Source organism: Triturus cristatus, chromosome 2_1, assembly GCF_964204655.1.
Source record: "Triturus cristatus chromosome 2_1, aTriCri1.1, whole genome shotgun sequence".
NCBI lineage: Eukaryota > Metazoa > Chordata > Amphibia > Caudata > Salamandridae > Triturus > Triturus cristatus.
In genome coordinates this window covers 818,121,659-818,143,510 of record NC_140581.1, presented here as the reverse complement: position 1 = coordinate 818,143,510, position 21,852 = coordinate 818,121,659, and the positions used below count along the sequence as shown (strand labels likewise).

At 45.0% G+C, this 21,852-nt stretch overlaps 1 protein-coding gene across 2 annotated transcripts in view; it reads left to right on the top strand.

Moving 5' to 3' along the window:
* LRRC2 (leucine rich repeat containing 2) overlaps positions 1 to 21,852 on the top strand; it is a 1,026,438-nt gene that overhangs the window by 953,513 nt on the left and 51,073 nt on the right. For both annotated transcript variants that reach the window (XM_085632844.1, XM_085632846.1), the window contains 2 exons: positions 11,100 to 11,252; positions 14,371 to 14,507. In XM_085632844.1, coding sequence (XP_085488970.1) covers positions 11,100 to 11,252; positions 14,371 to 14,507 — 290 coding nt within the window. The remainder of the gene's footprint in view (positions 1 to 11,099; positions 11,253 to 14,370; positions 14,508 to 21,852) is intronic.

The following is a 21,852-nucleotide window of genomic DNA, read 5'->3' as shown; positions in this document are numbered from 1 at the left end:
CTTCAATCTATGGGAGACAGGGAGTCTTGGGAATCACTTACAAACCCTGAACCATACTTGTGAGGATTGCGGCCTCCATCAGCTTATCCAACAACCGACACATGAGGGAGGCCATACGCTTGACTTAGTGTTTGCCAAACCGTCTGAAACAGAGGTACTTAGCATTTCTCCTTTAAACTGGACTGACCACTTCTTAATACAATTCAGGTTGATTCTACAAGGAGACAAATTGGTAGGGAACAAACCAGCTAACTTCAGGTGGGGAAGGGACTGGGCTAAGCTCTCCAAGAGGGGCATAGCCCCCCTTTTCTCTAGACGGAATTTGTTTGACCCAGAGGAGACACCTGGAGAGAACTATAATAGCTACAGTAACTCCATCAACCAAGTGCTGGAGGGATTTATACCAAATAAAAAGCTTAGAATGCGTAATATTCCATCAGCCCCCTGGTTCATTGAGGAGCTTAAAGCGCTACACTTAGCGCGCCGCCAGGCCGAAAGAAGCTGGCGTAGGCGGTATTTAGAGGCAGACAAAAAAGCCCTAAAAATAATACAACTTCAATACAAGACGGCTATCCGGGAGGCCAAGTCGCAATTCTACGCTAACTCCATTCTGCAGGCATCTAATGGAACCAGGGCTCTCTTTAACATCGTTAGAGACCTTAGTAATCCGGGATGCCTGGCTAGCACTATTCAGCCATCACAAAACCTGTGCAATGAAATTGCCACATTTTTCATTGACAAGGTTAATAACATCGTGGGTGGGTTTGATCAGAGTGTCATTGAGATCCCCCCGACCATGGCAGACATCAGGAGAGATTTCTCTTTGAGCTACTTCCAACTCCCCATGGAGGACTCCTTCAATAGCATAGCGCGGGAGATATCATCCGGGTCACCTCTTGATACCCTTCCTCACAAGATCTGGAAGGAATTTAGCCCCGACCTATTCTCGGATTTATGGCGTATCTGCTGCCAATCTCTGAATGAAGGAATTGTACCAAGTGGCTGGAAGCAGGCAATAGTCACTCCATTACTGAAGAAACCTTCCTTAGATCCATCGTTGCCGGCCAATTTCCGTCCAATATCCCTTCTACCATTTCCAGTTAAAATCTTGGAGAAATTGGTCAGCAAGTCCTTGTCTAATTTCCTGGAAGAACATCTGCTCCTGGATAGGAACCAGTTTGGCTTCCGGCCAGGGCATGGGTCGGAAACCGCGCTGACAACCGTCCTGGATAAACTTCGAATGCGAGCCGACAGTGGTAGCTCCTCAGTTTTGGTGCTGTTGGACATGTCGGCCGCTTTCGACACGGTTAGTCACTCGGTGTTGCTGGCAAGATTGGAAGGTCTGGGGGTGACGGGCCGTGCCTTGGAATGGTTACAGTCTTATTTGACTGACCGTCAACAGGCAGTGACCCTGACGCCATTTGTCTCCCCTTGGTCCCCGGTATACCATGGAGTACCTCAGGGCTCAGCGATTAGCCCAATCCTCTTCAATGTCTACTTAGGGTCCCTGATCCCTCTAATAAAATCTTATGGGATCGAGGTAGTTAACTATGCGGACGATATTCAGTTGATGTTCTCCATGGAAGGAGAGCATGCAGTCCCTCTGAGCTCTTTTCAGGCATGTATGAGGAAGATCTCTGACTGGCTGACGGCCAACTCACTGCAGCTGAACGCCGGGAAAACGGAGCTACTACACTGCTGCGCAGCCAAAATGTCTAAACTTCCTTTGGCCGAGTTCCGGCTCTGGCCAGAGGATGCCCCTATAGTTGCAGCAAAATCAGTCCGTAACCTGGGGGTCATGATTGACGAAGACCTTCAGCTGCAATCTCAGGCTAATAAAACAATCGGCACCTGTATTGCTTTGCTGAGAGCTCTTCGTCAAATTCTCCCGCTACTCCCTAATGAGGCAAGGTCTCTGGTGGTCCAGAGTGTGATCCTGAGTAGACTGGACTATTGTAATTCACTGTACCTGGGTGCTCCCCTCTATACTGTACAGGGATTACAAAGAATACAGTCTACTGCAGCCAAATTGGCCCTCAGGAGACAGCGTGATTCATCTGTAACGCTGGCATTAAGGGACCTCCATTGGCTTCCTGTTAAAAAGAGGATTGAGTTCAAGTCATTAGTCATGGTCTATAAGGCCCTACATAACACCGGCCCGTTACCATTGCGCGAACGATTCTCCTGGTACGAACCAAAAAGACTCCTCCGGTCCACTAGTCAAAGCCTGGCAGCTGTCGCCAGAGTAAAACTCACCAAGATGGGAGGCAGGGCCTTCAGCACAGCGGCAGCACGCCACTGGAATCAGATCGCCCAAGAGCTGCGTCAGGCTAAAACGCTGCTGGGCTTCAGGAAAGGTCTCAAGACATGGCTATTTCGCCTGGAATAGCTGGCATCGATCTTGACCACTGGCTATTCGTTCTGTGCTGTCTCATGTTATCATAGTCTCTCAGCGCCAGGATACCCATAGGGTGGCAGGTAGCGCTTTATAAAAGATTATACAATACATACAATACAGTATGAGGTTGAAAGCGGTATGAAACGGGAACTGTGCCCACTCCCTGAAGTACAGGACTCCAGTTACACAGTTACTCTTGGGGGGAAAGGGCTCAGCTGGGGCACATGCAGCATTCACTTGGGGCAAATCCGTGGGTTGACTGAGGGCCCGAGGCAGTAAAAGAAGGCCTGGCCAGGCGAAGGAGGCCCGCGGCGCACACTTGGGATTTAAAGAGTTGCGGCCCGCACGCCCATTGGGAAAAACGGTCGAATATTCTGCTGGGTGACGGAAGGAACCCCTGAGGGGTGTGACATCGCAGACACGGAGGGGCGGCAAGGAAGGCCTGACGATCACTGCCGGTACCTGCCTGTAGCGTGTTAACGGGGAGGCAGACACGGGCCACAGAAGACACCGCCACAGGGCATTGCAAACATTCCAGAAAACCCAGATTGCAACGGATCAGATGAGTGCGGCCACAAAATGAAGCGCAAGGGCACTGCGTCATCCCAAACTAATAAATTGGACAAATATGCGGTTCCGATGTCAGCCCCACAAGCTGTAGGGGCAACAGGAGACCAATCCGCACAAACTGAGCCCTCCTTAGCTTCAATAATGGCGGCCACCCAAAGTTTAGGGACCACTCTCGAGACGAAAATTGATAAGATGTCCATCGAAATGAACCTCATATGAGCTGATCTCAACAAGACGTCAGACAAAGCCAGAACCAATGAGATGGACATCCGGGAGCTCGAAGCCTCCTCCAAGAGGCTCGAGCAGAGGGTCAATGAACTTTTACACCAACATCGTCAAGTGGCCTTGAAGCTCGAGGACCAGGAAGGGAGGGCCCGCCGGAACAACATTAGGGTGGTAGGAGTTCCAGAGGGTTCCGAAGGGTCTAGTATGGACCTCTTCCTCGAAGATTTGATCCTTAATTATTTGAAACCGAAGCGGCTCTCGACCATGTTTGCCATTGAGAGGGCGCACCAAGTGCCAATTCTCAGGCCCAAACCTGGAGCACCACCGAGGACCATCATCACAAGAAATGCGCATGCGCGGGCGTCCGCACATGCGCATTTGTCAGAAGAAGTTGGAAACCAGGAAGAGGGAGCCCCGGAGACGCCGCGCTTCAGGTAAGAGTCTTTACTTTTATTTAATTTACAATTAGGGTATGTTTTAAAAAGGAGGGCGGGCGGGAGGTGGGTGGTGGGTGGCAGGCAGCTACGCTTCGCCCTGGACTGTGCGTAGCGCTGCCTGCTTCGCCTACTTCGAAAACTGCGAAGCAGGCAGCGCTACGTACACTACGTGGGCGAAGCGTAGTGTCTCGCCCAGGGTTACTCCAAACCCAATCATACCACGATCTGGGCAAACTTCTCCTTTCCCTTCCTGAGGGGCAGCTTCTACTGGGCGGGGACTTTAATGCAGTAATATCGGGGGGACTAGATAGGCACCCACCCTGAGACATCGCCACAGGGCACATGTGGCTCACCAACCTCCTTGAGGCATTCAGCTTAATAGACCTTTGGCGCATGCGCCACCCAACCCTCCAACAGTACACATTCTTTTCGGGTCCACACCGCACACTTTCTAGGATAGACTACATGCTTGTGCCTTTGCAACACAACACTAGTAACCAAGAGATCAAGCACCTGGCCCGGGGCATATCAGATCATTCCCCCATATGGGCTCATCTCATTGTAGGGGAACAGAAGGTAGGCTGTATTGCACACATAAATCCCTGGTTCCTCCACAGCCCAGAGACCAAAAAGAAGATAATCTGTTCGATTGGCCCAAAAAAAAGGAAAAAAGAATAGGGAACGTTTCCCTATGCTTTACCATACTTAGATCCCTGCCCCAACAGTAACAAGTGTATTAATTTTGGAAAGAAGGTATTAAAAAAAATTATATTATTTAATTAGGTAAATGATTTTTATGTATTTTTTGTAAATGTAGAAATTAGGAAAGAAATTATATTGCATTATTAATCTAATTGTGAACTAAAAATTAAATTTATTTAAAATGTATCCAATTAAAATAATTTTTCTCAAGTTTAAATTAAAAATATAAATCTGTACCTTAATGAAAAATAATACTTTTGACTATGCATTAAAATGATTAAAAGTGATGTATAGAATTATTTAAAATGTAAAAGTAATTTATTAATAGTTAATATAATTTTTTGCTGCATTCATTTTTTAATTAAAAAGGTTATTGACCCATTTTAAATTAAATAATGACTATGCACTACTTTTATATATTTTTAACGTCAATTTATAATTATTATTTAAAACTATTAATTATATAATCAATTTATAGACGTGTGAGGCAGTTTTCATCTTAGCTATCGTCTTGCTAATTTTGGTCTTGTTGTCTTCTCTAAAACCATTCCAGCAAGCTTTGCTTTTTGCGTAAGCAGAGGGGGATGGATTGTTTAGAGAGAAACTTTAGAGCGCCAAGTCATTCTTTAGTATCTTCTTAGAAAAGAATTGGATAAATCCTCAAAACTTTCAATAGACGATTTGGCATCTAGTTTCGATAAAGGGCCAGATTGATGTTTAAAAGTGTTGCTGATTTTATACTTGGTTTAATTGTGAAGGATTTTGATTCAAAGATGTTGGTTTGTATCTTTTTCTTTTGGCTCGAGTAGCAATAAATTGAAGTTTGATGGGTTTTACCTCCACATCCGTTCAACTAGTCTTAGTAGTCTTCTCTAATTGGGTAAGTCATTACTGTCCCATTAGGTAGATAATCTGTTCTTTTCCCTCACGTTTCATAGTGTGAGCAGAGCACAACTGTGCTCATGTTTTTAATCTCTCTAATGTGCATATGCTTAACATGGAATTTTGCAGGATCGATTCATGCACTGCAAAGTGTGGAGAGGCATTCGCTGTTCGTTGTTTGCAAGCTGTTTTATCAGCAGCGCATTGCTAGCAGAGACATTTTGACTTATATGTATGCACTTTGTGCATACAGCACATCTCAGACACAAAGAGAGGTAAGCACAGCACACAATTTCTAAGCTGACTGTCTAAAGCACATGACTAACCCAAAGAACTTTTGAGTTACATGTCTGCACTTTAGAAAGTACAATTCCATACAAATCTGTACACAGCTGTGACATGTGTGAATGCCCTCCTCAGGACATGCCTCAGAGAGAAAATGTTAGAAATGGGGGTCTCTAGTTGGCAGAGGTAGGTACCTTTGTTCAAGTAGGGACCCTTGCTTCTAGTCAGGGTAAGGGAGTTACGCCCTTAGACACCCCTGCTCACCCCCTTGGTAGCTTGGCACACACAGACATTCTTATCTTGGAGTCAGTGTGTAAAGCTTTTGGGCACACATACAGTAATTCAGTGAAAACACTACAAATGGACACCACACCAGTGTAGAAAAATTGGCAATCTTTATCTAAACCAAACAAGACCAAAACAACAAAAATCAAACATACAGTTATCAAGATATGACTTTTAAAAGGTAAAAACAGTTCTGTCCATAGCAAACTATAGATGCAACACTTTCAACACAAAGTACCTTGGATGTGTCAAAATCATAAGCGAAAACAGCCGCAGGGAGGTTGATGCGTTGGAATTTTACACACAGTAAAGGTGGAGCGTCGGCTTCTTGATCCAGGGGAGGTGATGCGTCGGTTCCTTACTGAAGAGGAGGTGATGCGTGAGTTTCTTACTGTGCGGGGAGGTGATGTGTCCGTTTTTTACTGCGGCCCTGGCATTGCTGTAGACTTGGTGCCCCGGTGCGAAGTGTGGGGATTCGGGGATGTGTCGGTTCTTGATGCAGCAATGGCGCTGCGTTGATCTCTCCACCCACGGTCCCATGATGCGTCGGTTCTTGCAGTAGCACATCAGGGCCAGCCTCAGAATCAGTGCAGTGATCTCGGACTTCAGAGGTCAGTGCACGAGACTCAGTGTGCGGCGATTTCTATAGCTGCAGGCAGGCGCTGGGTCGGTTTCTTCAGCAGTACGATGGCGATGCGGGGGAATTCTTCGCACACGTTGTTGCGTCGGAAACTTGTGGGAATGCATCACACTTCTGTAGTTGCTTCTCTTTTCCCAGCTCCCTGCAGCACGAACAGCCTCCAGAGGCACAACACAGGAACAGGCACCTCTTGGCAGGTCAGAACTCCCAGCAAGGGAGGTTCAAGGGAGTTGGTGGTGAAGTGTTTGTGTCTCTGAGACTTCAGAAAAGGAGGCAAGCTCTGGTTCAAGCCCTTGGAGATCTTGTTCAAGCAGGATACACAGCACACAATAACGTCTTTGTCCTCTCCTTGGCAGAAACAGCCACTGCAGGCCAACCCCTGACAGCACACAGCAAAGGGGCAGTACTTCTACTTCATCTTTCCCGGCTCTTCTCCTTGGCAGAGGTCCCTCTTGAGTCCAGAAGTATTCTAATGTTCTGGAGACTGGGCCCCAATATGTATACTCAATTTCTCTTTGTTCTCTTGTGGCAGAGAGTCTCTGTGCTCAGTCAAAACCAGTTCTGCCCTCCCATGTCCAGGCAGACCAGGCCCATTCAGGTGCAAGCAAATCTCCTCCCACTACTCTAAATGCAGTGCAGGTCTATTCAGCCCAGCCCTGATTCATCCAGGAAAGGCAGTAGACAACTCAACTCTCCCAGGTGACTGTTTGAAGACAATGCACATCCGCAGCCCCTGTCACTCCAAAGCCAGACAGTCAATCCACAAACCAGCAGAGGCACACAGGATGGCTGAGCAAGGAAAGACCCATTTTCTAAAAGTGGTATTTTAAAACACAAAAAATAAAAATCATCTTTACTTAAAGATGCAACTTTATATTCTGAGTTCAGGCATACTAAACTCCGTCTTTCTAACTTATCCCAATAGGAAGTTATATTTATAAGATGTTATAAATAAACTCCCATTCTTCCTTATGGGACAGATAGCCTTTCCATAGTGAAAAACAAAATACACCTTATTTCACTATCAGGATATGTCACACACACCATTCACATACACTGCACCCTGCCCACATGGGTACCTTCTGCCTACCTTAGGGGTGACTCACATGTAATAAAAGTGGAGGTTGGGGCCTGGCAAGTGAGTGCACTTGCCAGGTCGACATGGCAGTAGAGACTGCACACAGACACTGCAGTGGCAGGTCTGAGAACCCTTTGAAAGGCTGCATGTGTGGGTGCCACAATCAGTGCTGCAGGCCCACTAGCAGCATTTGACTTACAGGCCCTGGTCACACACAGTGCACTAAACTGGGGACATAAAGGTAAACCAAATAAGCCAATCATGCAAACACCAATCCAAAACCATAATTTTCATGGAGAGGATATGCACTATAGCAGTGATCAGCAGTGGTAAAGTGCCCAGAGTCATAAAACCAATAAAAACACACATCTGAAGCAGGTGGCCAAAATACAAAAAGTTTGGGGATAAAGCTGCTGAAAAAGCCAGGTGTAGCAGAAAACATGTTTGTCCGAAGACAATTCCATGGGCTGTGTCATGAAGGTGTGCGTTTTATCCACTCGTAGTGTCTCAAGTCTGATGTAAGCCAAAATGGGTCAAAGGGTCACATATCACATGGAGTCACCTGGCAGATGTGACAATGATCTGCGTGTACATACACTCCCGTGCCGGCCCACACCTCCACATATCACACATGCCACCAACTGGAAAGGTTGACAATGTAGACTTAAGAGTGAAAAAAGTGGGGTATTTTCGTCCCATTGGAATGGTGGCTAATTATGGCAAAAACGTGAAAAAAGAAAGTTTTTGACATTCCCATTCTGCCACTCCTCCTTTATAGATAACCCAGCTCTCTGATTACAAACGTCCCAGTGATAGACCCGGCCTCGTGGCATGGCCATCCCTGTCCCCGCACCACATATCCTGACCCATGCACCTCATGCAGCCCCCGAGCACACGGCCTAGCCGATCCTTCCCACGAGAACACACACACACCCGACCCGGACTTCCCCGTCTGTGGCCTTCCTCCTTTCGGCCACACCGGGCCCGCGTGCCCACTTCATGCACCATGATGGCCGCCCGGCCCCAGCGCGACCCTGGCCTAGAGGCGCCACTCCGGCTGGCGGACATCGCGCTCCCATTGGGATAAGAGAGGGAGGAGCAGTTTCCATCGCACCTCTGAGCTCCCCTGGGAAGGTGGGTTTGGATCGGCCCTCCGGCCTCCCCGAGGGCTGGCTCCACGCCTGCTGGGTGTCTGGGACTCCTCCCGACCCGGCCCTGAAAGGATCAAAAGACAATGGCAGGAAACCCCGACAAGCGACCCCCAGGTGACAAGACCCCTGCCTGCACAGACTCCGGACATCAAAGAGGAGTCGACCTATAACAAGGGGTGCTCTGGGACTATCCGGCAGATTCGCCTTTGGAAACACCTGAGCCCTGCTGAGTGACTCGCGGCTCCCTGAAGATTGTTAGACCTCCGAACTTGTGTTTGAGCCCTGCTGAGTGACTCGCGGCTCCCTGAAGATCGTAAGACCTCCGAACTTGTGCTTGAGCCCTGCTGAGTGACTCGCGGCTCCCTGAAGATTGTAAGACCTCCGAACTTGTGCTTGAGGCCTGCTGAGTGACTCGCGGCTCCCCGAAAGATCGTAAGACCTCCGAACTTGTGCTTGAGCCCTGCTGAGTGACTCGCAGCTCCCACAGACTCTCCTGGTCCCGCCGGACCCCGACGACGACAAGCGTATCCCCCAGCTCGAGGATTGTGAGCTGTGCACCGGGTACGCCCCTGCATTTGATCCATATCCCCAAAGACTGTCCCGCTACCTCCTACCCCCCCGAGACTCTGTGAACCCGTGCTCTACTTGTATATATTTGCCTTGCTGATCATAAAGATCCTACGACTCCGATTTGATAAAGATTTGTTCTTAAGAACTCACGGTGTGGCGTCTCTTTGTCGTGTGGTGCCGAGTGTATGATCCTAGATACGAGATTCCTCCCCTGAGGAGTCTCCCGCCAGTGCCCGGCTACGATACCTCGAGGGTTGGTCTCAGGATAGTCAGGGCCCCCTCCGGGCTCCTCTGAGGTCGCCTTCTAACACCCAGTATTTGCTTTGAACTGCAAACCTATGAAGGCTTAACCACCCACATGTTTCCCAGATCAGCCCTGCCCCTCCTCTTATTGCTCAGCTCACTAATATGATCCCTTGTGCTACAGCTCCCTGAGTCCGGTGGATTGTTCATTGTGAGGCAAGACCTTTACAGAGGAACAAGACTGGATGTTATCTGCGTGAGGAAAATAGAATATTTTATGAAGCTCTGATGTTTGGAATGTGCCCATGGGGTGCAAGTGGAAAATAAAGGTTATTGGCAGGTGTCATGAGTATAGAGCTACATCAGCCCTTTCCTTGCCTGCATAAGGGGGATAGTGGGAGCATGAGGAAGATTGACTGCGGGCTGGGGATGTGGGGAAGATCAAGCACTTTTCTGAAGGAATGAGCGGGAGGAAGGGGGTGGGGGGGAAGGATTTAATTCACATGGAGAGAAGAGTGAGGACAAAAAGGCCCCAGCTGCAAACAAGAGGAAAGAAGACAGATTCCCTTTGCTTTGCTTCAGTTGGGAGTAGGAAGGTCACTGGTTAGAAGCTGGAGGAAGGCTATCCAGCACTTGGTCTAGTGTTGTGGTTCTGCTGTGTTGGGACAGCATGTAGGAAAGAAAATAGTGGAGATTAGACAATTGCCTCGGTGAATGAGCAAAAGATGATATAGTGACTGAAAAAATAGCTTGGGGAGGAACTGATTTTCTTTTATAATTTAAATCAAAATGGTTTGGGTCAACATATTGTATTCTTGTGACTTCAGAGCTCTCCTGATTTCAATGGTGGTGCTCTCATGCCCTCAGTATCACATCACCATTGATGTTAAAATCTAAAATAAAAATTGGACTTGTCTTCAAACTGTAAGTAGTGAATAATCGAGCCAATATATCTGTCCTTGGAATCCACGTATTTGACCGCGTACTTGAAGACTGTTAGTTTCTAGAGATGCTTCTGGTTATCAAGACCACAGGGAGAAGCTTGATAAATGATTGACGATTGGCCCAGTGCGGTTTAATCATCCCAGTCTACAACTAGGGCCAGCTGCAGCCATTAAGGTTCTGACACCAGCTATTGATTTGGTAAACTTTTTTGTAGACTTGTGCTGGAGGTTGTATGTTATGTGCTATGTTCTATATGTGTTATTTTATGCCAGTGTACTGTTTTATGCAATCTCTCTTTTGTTTGTGTTGTTAATCTGTTATATTCCTCAAAACCGTGCTTCTATGTGGAAATGTTATGCATTATAAGTAATAAAAAAGATTTAAGCTCTCTAGACAATCTTCATATTTCACGTGAATCTAGAAATGGCAGGAATGGCGGTGTATATGGACAAGCCATTGTCAAGAGCCCAAACAAAATAACATAGGATCTAATGCATAATCATTTTAATGGAAGACATGATGACCCATGAATGCATTCAGTGGATACCAAGCAACGACTATTTACAGGATAGAATAACATGTGCTTTGTGATCTTTAAATCGAAATATCCACAATACCTGCCAATGACGATGAACAGATGTCCACGCCTTTCATGTGAATTAACAGCTTTGGTGTTATGTTCCCTCAGGTTAGATGAGCTGAAGACTCTTCTGCTGCAGAAAAACAAGCTAACATACCTTCCACGATCCCTGACCAACATGCCAAAGCTCGCCATGTTGGTAGTCAGTGGCGACAATCTGGTCGAGATTCCCTCGCTCCTATTGGAGACCCCCTCTCTGAAGTGAGTAGTGAAATACGCAAATAAATTAGAACTCATTTATTTAGGTAATATTCATTACCACCCATGCTTCTCATTGATATTGTTGATTATTACTGATTTAAGGATTGTTTGCTGTTGTACTCCTGCTACTCACCAAAGTACAGTTTGTACTATTACATTTCTTATTTATGTTGGTGATTAGTTAGTGTTTGCGTCGACTACTAGGTGCATTTCATCTGACACTTTTCAGAGAAAAATATATTCCTAGAAATAGTATCTCAAAAGTGTCAGGTATTCCATCAGGTTTCACTGTAGCCCCATGATTTCTTTCTTTTTGGGCTCCTTGACTCAGCTAAACATGTGAAGCTCTGTTATAAGATGGCCGGTAACTGGAGGGGGGCTACTGGGCACAGAGTTACTGATTCTGGACAGTAAGATTAAAGCAGTTGCATGTGTCTATTAAAAGGGAAAAGAACAATGGTTGCTGTGGGGTCATGGTTCCGACTGGAGCTTGAAATGTGGAATACTATTACAAGCAAGTAGGCATCACTCTCTAGTCCTGTAGGGCAAAACAGAGGAGGTGGCAATTTTTATCATCCACTTTAATTAAAGATATCCATATGCATGACTGTCAGAGATTTCCATCCGTGGCAGAGTGACCACCCCCAGATATGTACAAAATCTTGCCCCAATAAAGAGACGATCCTGTGCTGGAACAAGGCAGGATTTTCCCATATTGATAAGAAACCATGTTCCCGCAGAATGTCCAGAACCACCCCGTGTGACAGAGAGCCAACTGGAACGAGGGAGCATGAACCAACCAGTCGTCCAAGTAGGGATAGAGAAAAATCCCTCGACTGTGAACCAAAGCCACCAATGAAGCTAAAAGCTTGGTGAAGTCCCACACCGCGGACTTCAGCCCAAATGGCAACACTGCAAACTGCAAAACTAAGAAACTTCTGATGCTCCCGAGCCATGGGAACATGCAGATAAGCGTCTTGAAGATCTATATAGATCTTGAAGTCCTGGACCCCCTCCAACAGAATTATAGACTGTAAAGTAACCTTCTTGAAATGAATGGTCCTGCCCCACCCATTTACCCTCTTGAGATCCAGAATCGGCCTGAACTGACCTGACACCTTTTGAACAAGAAATAGAATGGAATTGCAACCCATTCCCTGTTCCTGCAGGGGGACTGGCACAATAGCCTTCTTCTCCAGAAGAGACAGAACCCCCTCCAGAAGTGCCCTCCTCTTCGCTGGATCCCTGGGGATAGGAGTATGGATAGTGCCCCAGGCGGGTGGCAGAGCGGCAAAGTCTATACGATAACCGCTCCTGAAAACACTCAAAGCCCAAAGATCCCTCACATCCAGACTCCAGGCCTCCAGAAAATAAAACTGCCTCCCGCCATCTGACATTGAAACTGTCTCACCATCGTTGTCAGGACTTCCACTTGAAGAACTCTGACTGACCCTTGGCACCTGCCAAGGAAGAGGCCTTTTTGGGCTTGAACTTATGCCGGCAGTCTGAATAGGGCTTGGAGGACTGACAGGAGGAATAAAAGGAAGCAGAGGACGAAGGAGGATTCCAGAAATGACGAGAGCGGGAAGACAAATACTTTTCCTTGTAGGGCAGAGCATGCTTCGGATCCTTGAAAGCTTTTGTGATCATGCTGTCCAACTGATCACCAAATGGCATTTTGCCACCAAATGGAATCTTAAGGAGAGAAGGCTTTTTGGAGCAGTCTGCCATCCAGTCTCTCATCCACAAGTTCCTATGAGCCAGGATCATGGAACAAGAAGCCATGGCAGAAGATTTAAGAACATCCGAAGAGATGTCAGCCAACAATTTGACCTGCTGTTCCATGTGGGCCAGTAAGTCAGAGCAGTCAGTCCTGAATAGCCATGGACAGTTTCTCAAAGTCTGAAACTAAGGATTGCGCAGCATAGATGCCTGCCTTCAAGGTCAAATTTGCAGCCGAGAAAGCCTTCTTCAGGGCCCCATCCACTTTCTTGTCCACCGCATCCACAGGTGAACAATCCTCCGGATTGATCGACGTAAGACCAATCAGAGTGGCCAACATGGCATCCACCTTAACCGAATGAGGAAGAGAGTCCTTCCCCTCCTCCAGAGAGTACAATTTCTGCAAAAAGCATGGAACCGAAGAGCGTTCAATATTGCGCCATTCACCAGAAATCAAGTCTTTGATGTGACTATGAAAAGGCATTGCAAAAACAGGGGGTTTAACATACTGTGGACAAATGTCCTCTGACCCCTCGGGAGAAGAAAAAGAGGAAAAACCTAAATTCTCCCGGATATGTTGAAGAACAACTGGAACCTCTTCTCTATGAACAAACTTCCCAGAAGAGGTAGAAGGCCAGCTATTTTCCAAATCCGAGGAGTCAGCAGAGGCCCTTACTGTGCATAGGCATGTGAAACAGCCAGCCGAGGAGTACTGCAGTCCTGACAGCCGCCTCTTCCCTTTCCAGCCTCTAACCCTGAAAGACAGCCCCAGCTACGCAGAGCCGGTGAGTCTGTCAACCGGAACCATGCCCACTCTGCCGCCAAGAGTGCACTGTGACTCCAGACACAGAGAGGGAGGGCAGAGTGCTGTTCAGACCGGCCCGCCATGCCCAAACAAGCGAAGAACCAAGGCAACACTTTAATAAGTTTCCAGAAGAAACCAATAAAGACCGCAGCAAAAGGCCAGCACGTGGTACGCGTGTCTCATCAGCTCAGACAAAGGAAAAACAGGTGGGTGGAGAGGGGTGGGGGCATTATATACTGTCAAATCACATGTCTGGTGAGGCAGGGATGCCTTGTAGATGTAATGAAGGGAAGCGAGGGAGAGATGAAGACGTAATGACAATAGAAAAGACTACCTGTCACTGAGCGTCCCCATTTTCTGGTGCTTGAATGGGCACAAAATATAGCATGTACCCTTTTGGATAGTGCTCATTACAGGTAGGTGTGGTGTAACAGGTTGTAACTCTGTGCCTGCTTTGCGCGTCCCTGTTGCCTTTAACATAAGTCGTACATTTTTATATGAAGTATTTTAATGAGGACAAGCTTGATGTACTCTAATTAAGGGGTAGTGATCGAGTTGGCTAAGGCATCTAACATTTCTCTTTGCTAACAGATTTGTAAGCCTGCGGGATAACCCTGTCAATATTTACGTGGATTCAGAACATAAGAAAGACATTGAAAGTAGCAGAGATTTTGAACAGTTTGAGAAGGAGTTCATGAAAGCCTACATTGAAGACTTAACAGAAAGAGGTACGTTTACAGGAAACACTCCCACGTTTTATGCCTTTCATAACAGTAGTGCCATTTTAAACACTCACTTATAAAGAAAACATAAAAATCACCTGTAGTTCTGATTCACAAAGTATGGTGTCAATCTTTGGACATATACGGTACACTGATTTCCCGAAGTTGCTTCAGGCATATGGGAATGGAGCATACGATTTTGAAAAGTTATGCGCATGAGTACATGTGATCGACATATATTTCTGGAGTATGCATGTGATCTGTAACCCTAAGTGTGCAGGTGCACATTGGAGAAATACTGTATGCGTTGGATGAGGAAGTTAGTGAAATGGAATAAACATCTATTTTATTTCCTGTTTTATCATTTGAAAAATTGTCCATCCTACATATCCCTTGTGAAAAGGTGAATATTGGTATACTGCTGCATAGTACCATGGTCGGGTAAGCTTGAAAGTGCAAATAAAAATACCTGTCGGAAATCGTGTTAAATGTCTATTATGGTCCACAAAGGTATGACTGTATGCAAGTTGAACAAGCTTTCATTGCGTTTCCTCTACCAATCCTCTGACACTCACAAAGCTATTTTATGTCTGGTCTTAGCCTTTTGATTTTACTAAAATAATAGGTATAATATACTTTCAGGTACACACAAAAAAGGGGGGTGGGGTCCGAAGAGGATTTTAAAGACCTGCAAGGGTTGACTCTCCTATATACTATTAATCAGAGAAAAAAGAACCCTCAGGTCTAAGTAGTTGGACGAGATCAAGAAATTATACAAGAAGGTGACTCACCAAAGCCTAGGACGAAATCCCTCACCCACCAAAGGTGGCATGCTTCATCATTGGATTCTCCTCATACTGAGATGCCTAGTCCGGCTACAACCCCCTCACTGAGAGGGAGGAGCTCAGGGATGTGTTAGTTATTAGTCAAAGGTATGCTAAATACCACAATGATGAGTTTCTGAGCAGGTCAGGGGAAAGATGCAGTGCAAGAAAAAGTTATGGTGAAAGAATAAAACTAGCTACCAGGTATGTGATGCACCCTTATTGACACGTCCTGGGGGTAGGGTAAAAAAACAGGGCACTGGCAGGGATAACATATACCTGCAGTTAGTGATGATAGTGGTCTACATGTTTCAGCCTATTGCCCCTAAGAATAACGTGTCTCAGCTTTCTTCAGTACCAACTTGTACTGCAGTGAAGTGTAGTGAATGTCAAAATTCCAGTGTAGTACAGAATGACAAGGGTGATCGCAAATACTCAAAAAGAGGTTCCAAGTAACTCAAAAAGAGGAAAAAGATTCAAAAGAAACAAATGATAAAAAACCAGTGATCCTTATTCCATCTGTGGTATGTTTTTCAGGGGATTCACTGGTAACACCTAAATAAAGGCATAATTGGAATAATTAGGAATTTCTCATGCAGGGTTGTACAGTTTTACATTTTGGATATGATCTCTCTTGGTTCTTAATGCTTTGTGAAAAAAACAATCAGTACCAGGTACAATGTGGACGGCATTATCATTAACCACTTTCAAAAATGTTTATGATGAGAATTACAAATTGCATGTTCATAACAATTCAACCGATGCATATAATGTGTCAATCCGTCTACGTATATTACCCTTATATTGCGGGAGGACAAACCACGCCTTAACCTGGCATGCAGCTCAGGAAGGGCACCACTCTAAAAAAACATGAGGAAAAAGTCAATTTCCTCATTCTCATAATGTTTAATCAAGTCAAACAATAAACAAACAGTCAGAAAATTCACGGAGAAAGGCATGAAGGATTAGTAAATCATGTGGGTAGAAACCTCTTTGAGGTATCCCATCGGAGATCCTTAGCCCATGATTCAGTATCGTTATAGTAACTCTTCTACATGTGTCAGAGGAGACCATCTGTGCCCCTAGAGGAAGCCCCACTCTTAAGTTTGGTGGTCCAGAGGAGCTCCGAATTCACATAAACTAGAGGAACTGAGGGGGAGTGGGGACAGAAAGAGGGACACAAGAATGCGAGTCAAACTGCCGCAAGCTGAAATGGCCGCGTTTGTACAACGAGAGATTGTCTAAACAAAGGTGACCCGCACTAGTGGTGTTGAGCCTTACCTCTCCATTGGCCCCAGGCGGATTGATCTGCTGCCAGTATGTGAAGGCTCCATGATGGCTCAGACGCAATGTTTAATATATGGCCGGAGGAGGTGGCGTGTTACGTGGTCATGTTTTCAGTGACGTCAGACAGCATGAGGAAGTCGACCGTGATGATGGGAAGTGTAGTCCAACAGTTTACCAGCGATGGGAGAATCTCGAAAGAAAGTACTCCTAGTGTACAATTCACACTTATCTAGAAAAGTTAATGCTGCCCGTATATGGGATTGAGTTGGCAGCAATAAATGAGAATTCCAATTTGAATAAACACTCAGTAAATTAACTGAATAAATTAGCACTCATGCGCCGATTAACCACTTGGTACTAATGTGAAGATGTACCCAGAATTGTGGATGATGTCAGGGTAAAGGTGTTGAGTTTGTTTCAAATTATATTGTATGTGCACTGGCCCTGCGATACGTTTTTTTGTGAATGACAGAGTACTCATTCTGTTCTCGCTCTTTTAAGAAGGGGGCGAGCCATTAAGGGAGAGGTCCAATGTTGCTGGTAAGTCATCTTAAGGCAGTCGAGACCCAGGGAATGTCCTTATTGAGACCATTGATATAATTGCGTAGCCTATAAACCCAATTCTGTCCTCTTATAAAAAGAAGCTTGTGGTGTCCCTAATGTGTAATGGAATATAGAGCTGGTCTAGAACTGTCCATTTAAGATCTTCTGCTGTGTGGCACTTCCCTAGGAAGCGATTAGCCAGTTTAGTAGCCTGTTTTTGCAGCATATGGTGCTCCTATGTTCCATGATCCTGGTCTTAATTTTCTGCGTGATCATGCCTACGTAGAATAGTTTGCATGGGCATGTGACGAGATAGATCAGTTTCTCATTATTGCAGTGAGATTATCACTCACAAATCTTAGCTTTCTTAGAATCAAACAACACTAAACAGCTTTTCCCAAACTGTCATAGACTCACTGAGTTGACAGACAGTCATAAATAGAAGGGTGTCTAGTTTTTGTCTTCAAAGGCATGAAGCCTTGTAAACTACTATCCATACCAACCTCCTCATCATTCGAATACATCAAAGTAGCCATCCTTACACATCCCTCCCCTTTCTACACATAATTTACAAACCACCAAAATTGTCCAAAAACTTCATATAACAGATAACTGAATACTTCTCTCTGACTCAAAAGCAATCGTCATAAAACATATACTTAGGGTATTTCAACAAACACTGGTGTAACAACAAACTTAAACTGTATCAGAAATTACTCAGCACCACAAAATTCTTCAATATGAGTCAACTAATCTCCACCCCTGCTCACACCAAAGCATTAGACTTGATATTAACATTCGGCGAAGGAATCACTCTCACAAACCCCATAGAGGCTGAATAGTCAGATCAGTTCACCATAGACTTCTCAATTTAATTCAAGGCCAGCTTGACCCTGAAACCCCAACAAAAGACAAAATTCTAGTCAGGAAATACAGAAATATGAAAAACAAGAAGGTAGTGGTGGAAACAAGGGTCGCACCTCAAGGTCACTGTGAGTATGGGCTTATAGAGTTAATAGTAAGAAATAACCTTTATAAAGAAAAGTAGAGTTGGTGCCACTCTGGGTAAAACACCTCACTACCTAAGGCGTATAGAACACAAGAAACAACAGTAACTTGTAATGCATTTGCACAGACACCCTGGCACTCAAAATATTGTAGGTTTCATTAAAGACAGTAATCTCAAACTGACCCAAAGAGAAAAGGATAAGGAGAGATTCCTCGTGACACAGGAAAAATGGAAAGTACAATCAACTATTCCATCATTAGTTTATTTTAAATAGTAATAAAGATGCAAGGGCTGGAACAAATCAATCTTGTTAATACAATCATAAAGTCTTTTCCACGATGTAAATAGCGATCCAGTCCTTGTTACATAGAACCTGAAACAGCCAACGCATGTTTTGTCACCACCGTGACTTTCTCAAGGCTTAGAACTGTCCAAATTTGTACGGGGAAGTTAGACGGCTCGGAAAATGTGATCCAAATGATTTTCTGAGATCAGCAATCAAAGTTTAATTGAAGCAGTGTCTCTTTCATTTGCGGTCCCCGTTACCGCTGATGATAAGATAAGTCTATCCCCAAGGGGTTCCTAGTCTTTGGCTTAGTCAATGAGCAATTATTCCTAATAGTTTAACCGATAGGCAGTCCGGCAGCTAAGGTACTATGATAGAGTCTCTCATTTAGGCACCGAAAGTCGTTAAGAGAAACTGTCACCACCCGCCTCTGCCGTCAGCAACATAGCGATAATGAGTTACAAAAGTAGAAATTTACTGGCACATGCAAGTGAAGTGCCATACTACCTTTGACCAGACATAAAGACCCAAGTACAAACACACATGTTGGGTTTGCAGAAGTTGTAGGTGATAGGGGCTATACTCCATTGAAGTCACCCAGACAGCTTGTGCCAACACAATGTCATCAGAGGTGAGTGCGAAATACACAGCAGATGCTTTCCTGAAATAACTACCGCCATTCAACACGGCGAAGAAACAGAACATTAGTGTCAGGTGGGCAGCAAGGATCCAAACATTTAATGATTTCATAGACGCACTAGAAGAAGATGATTAGATCATTAAATAGTTTAAAAACCTTCCTGGTGATAGAGTGAAAGAAGTGAAGCGAAATTGTACCAAAAGATAATAGAAGCTTTGGAAGCCAAGTTCAATCCAATGCCAAACATCAACTATGAAAGATACATCTTCAACCAAGCAGGACAACATGCTGATGAAACAATGGATGAATTTGTTGAAAGACTTGATACACTCATTAAGCATTGCACGTTCTGTAAATTCACCTACGAAGAAGCCATGCATCTCAGAATCATTGATGGCTGCATTTCCGATTAATATAGAAGGTGCATGTTGAGAGAAATGCATAGTCTGGGGAAAATGCTAATGGCTGCATGAGCAGAAGAACAGGCAGATCAACAAGCTGTTTAAATTGTGGTGAGAATGGCCCATCATGAATCAACCCTGATTGTGAAAAGCAGGCACAAGCGAAAACAAGATGCAATTATGTTGACATCATAAAAAAAATCAAATTTATGTTTCTGTTGTGGATTTTTATTTTCACATGAAGTTAAATTTACAGCCACAGGATAGACATGCAGAGGGTGCGAGGAAGAATACCACTTCATAATGGTCTGCAAAGCAAAAGAGAAATCAAATGTGTCACAGTGAGAAGAGAAAATGGGTACCAGAAGATTCCAGAAATATTCTCACCATGCCCACAAAACCGAAAAGCAACATCAGCTATGACAAATGGAAGCAAGGCTAGATTAATTTTATCAAGCTCATGATACAATGCTCTGCGACATCGCTATTGAGTACAGATGAAGAAAGTGGGTGCGCGTTAATGTTAGTCACCAAAAAGCAGCGTGCACATGTAGGACTAGCTGCTTGTAAAGACCTCAGTTCAAAAGAAAACAACCAAGTGAAATGACAAAATTCATTTGGACGGTGTCCCAAAATTACACTGAAAGTGAATGGTCAACCAATAACTTTCATCGTAGACAGTGGTGCCTCGATTAACATAATGACCGTGAAAAAGTTTAACAGCCTGTACCCTGTCTCACTTCATCAGGCACAAAGGTATAAAATGTGGGCTGCTTTTGAACCACTGCAGAGTCAAGGGTCATTCACAGCAACCATACTGAGCATCAAAAACAACATCAGTGCCAGGGCCAATTCATTTCCTTCAAGGAACTTCAACCAGTGCATGCCTATTCACGTTTGCCACTGCTGCTGACACAGTACTGATATCTCTCAACTACAATCTTCCTACTCAGTCTGAAATTGTAATTCAGTTCCTGCTGTTTAATTGATGAGTGAAACTCAAGACAGTGAAAGTGCAACTTCATATTAATGAGGGCGGTCACCCGTTTACACAACGGCACTGAAGAGTAGCTTTTCACTTGCAAGAAGCTGTTGAGAAAGACCTAGTAGTATTGTTGAAGGCTGACATCATTGAATCCTCCACTGGTCCTACGCCATGGGTCTTGCCCATAGCGGTCGTGCAAAAAAGGACAGTAGAGGTGCAGTGCACATTTGCGTTGATAAGTGCCAGGCCAACAAAGCAATTGAAAGAGACAGACATAATGCTCCCCACATAGCTGACATGATCATGCAATTAAACAGAGCCAAACTCTTCTCCCACCTTAACTTGAACAAGGGATACCATCAGCTCGAGCTGTAAGAGAATTATAGGTACATTACTACTTGTTTGACTCCTGTTTGCTTGTTCAGATACAAAAGACTAAGTTATGGAGTGTTTTTGGCTGAGGAAATATTTCAGGATGTTACACGACAAGTAATTCAACCTGTTACACATGCTTTTAATTACAGTGATGGCATACTGGTATTTGGGACAACACGGTAGGAGCATGATTAGGCTCTTGCACAAGTGTGCCAATTACTTGCTGATTCAGGCCTCACTCTGAATGCAGCAAAGTATGAGTTTCACCAGACCATACTTACATTCTTTGGGCACATACTCTCTAGTGGGGGAATGGCTCCTGACCTAGATAAGGTGAAGGTACTGTCATCCACTTGCCCCCCCACAAGATGCAACCATGCTGCGATCCTTCTGAGGCATAACCAGTTACTACTCAAGGTACATTTGTGACTTTGGGACAGTGAGAGACATAAAAAAGCGCAATGCCCCATTCCAGTGGTCTCCTGAAAATGACCAAAGTTTCAAAAGAATAATTGAGAAAGCTATGAAATGGACTATTTTTACCCCAAGTGACATACTAAGATCACAGTAGATGCGAGCCCAGTGTGGCTGGGAGCAATTCTTGCTCAACACAATGGTCATCCAAATGCTCAGAGACGCATTGTGGCCTATGCCAGTCGAAGTTTGTCTGTAACTGAAAGTTCCTATTCTCAGTTGGAAAAGGAGAGTCTGGCTGTAGTGTGGGCCTGCAAATATTCTCATGTGTTTTATATGGAAAATATTTCACCATTATCACAGACCACCAGGCATTGCACACTATCTTTGGAAAACCAAAGGCTAAGATGCCCCCTTGCATTGAGAGGTGGGGTTGTGACTGCCAGAGTTTAACTGTGAAATTTTGCGTAAACCAGGTGTACTGCTTGATTTTCCCGGCCCTATTGTGTTGACGGGTGATTTTTTGTGACTTCAGTCTCTTACCATCCAAGTCTAAGGGTTAGAGTAGTGAATGGAGCCTATTTACT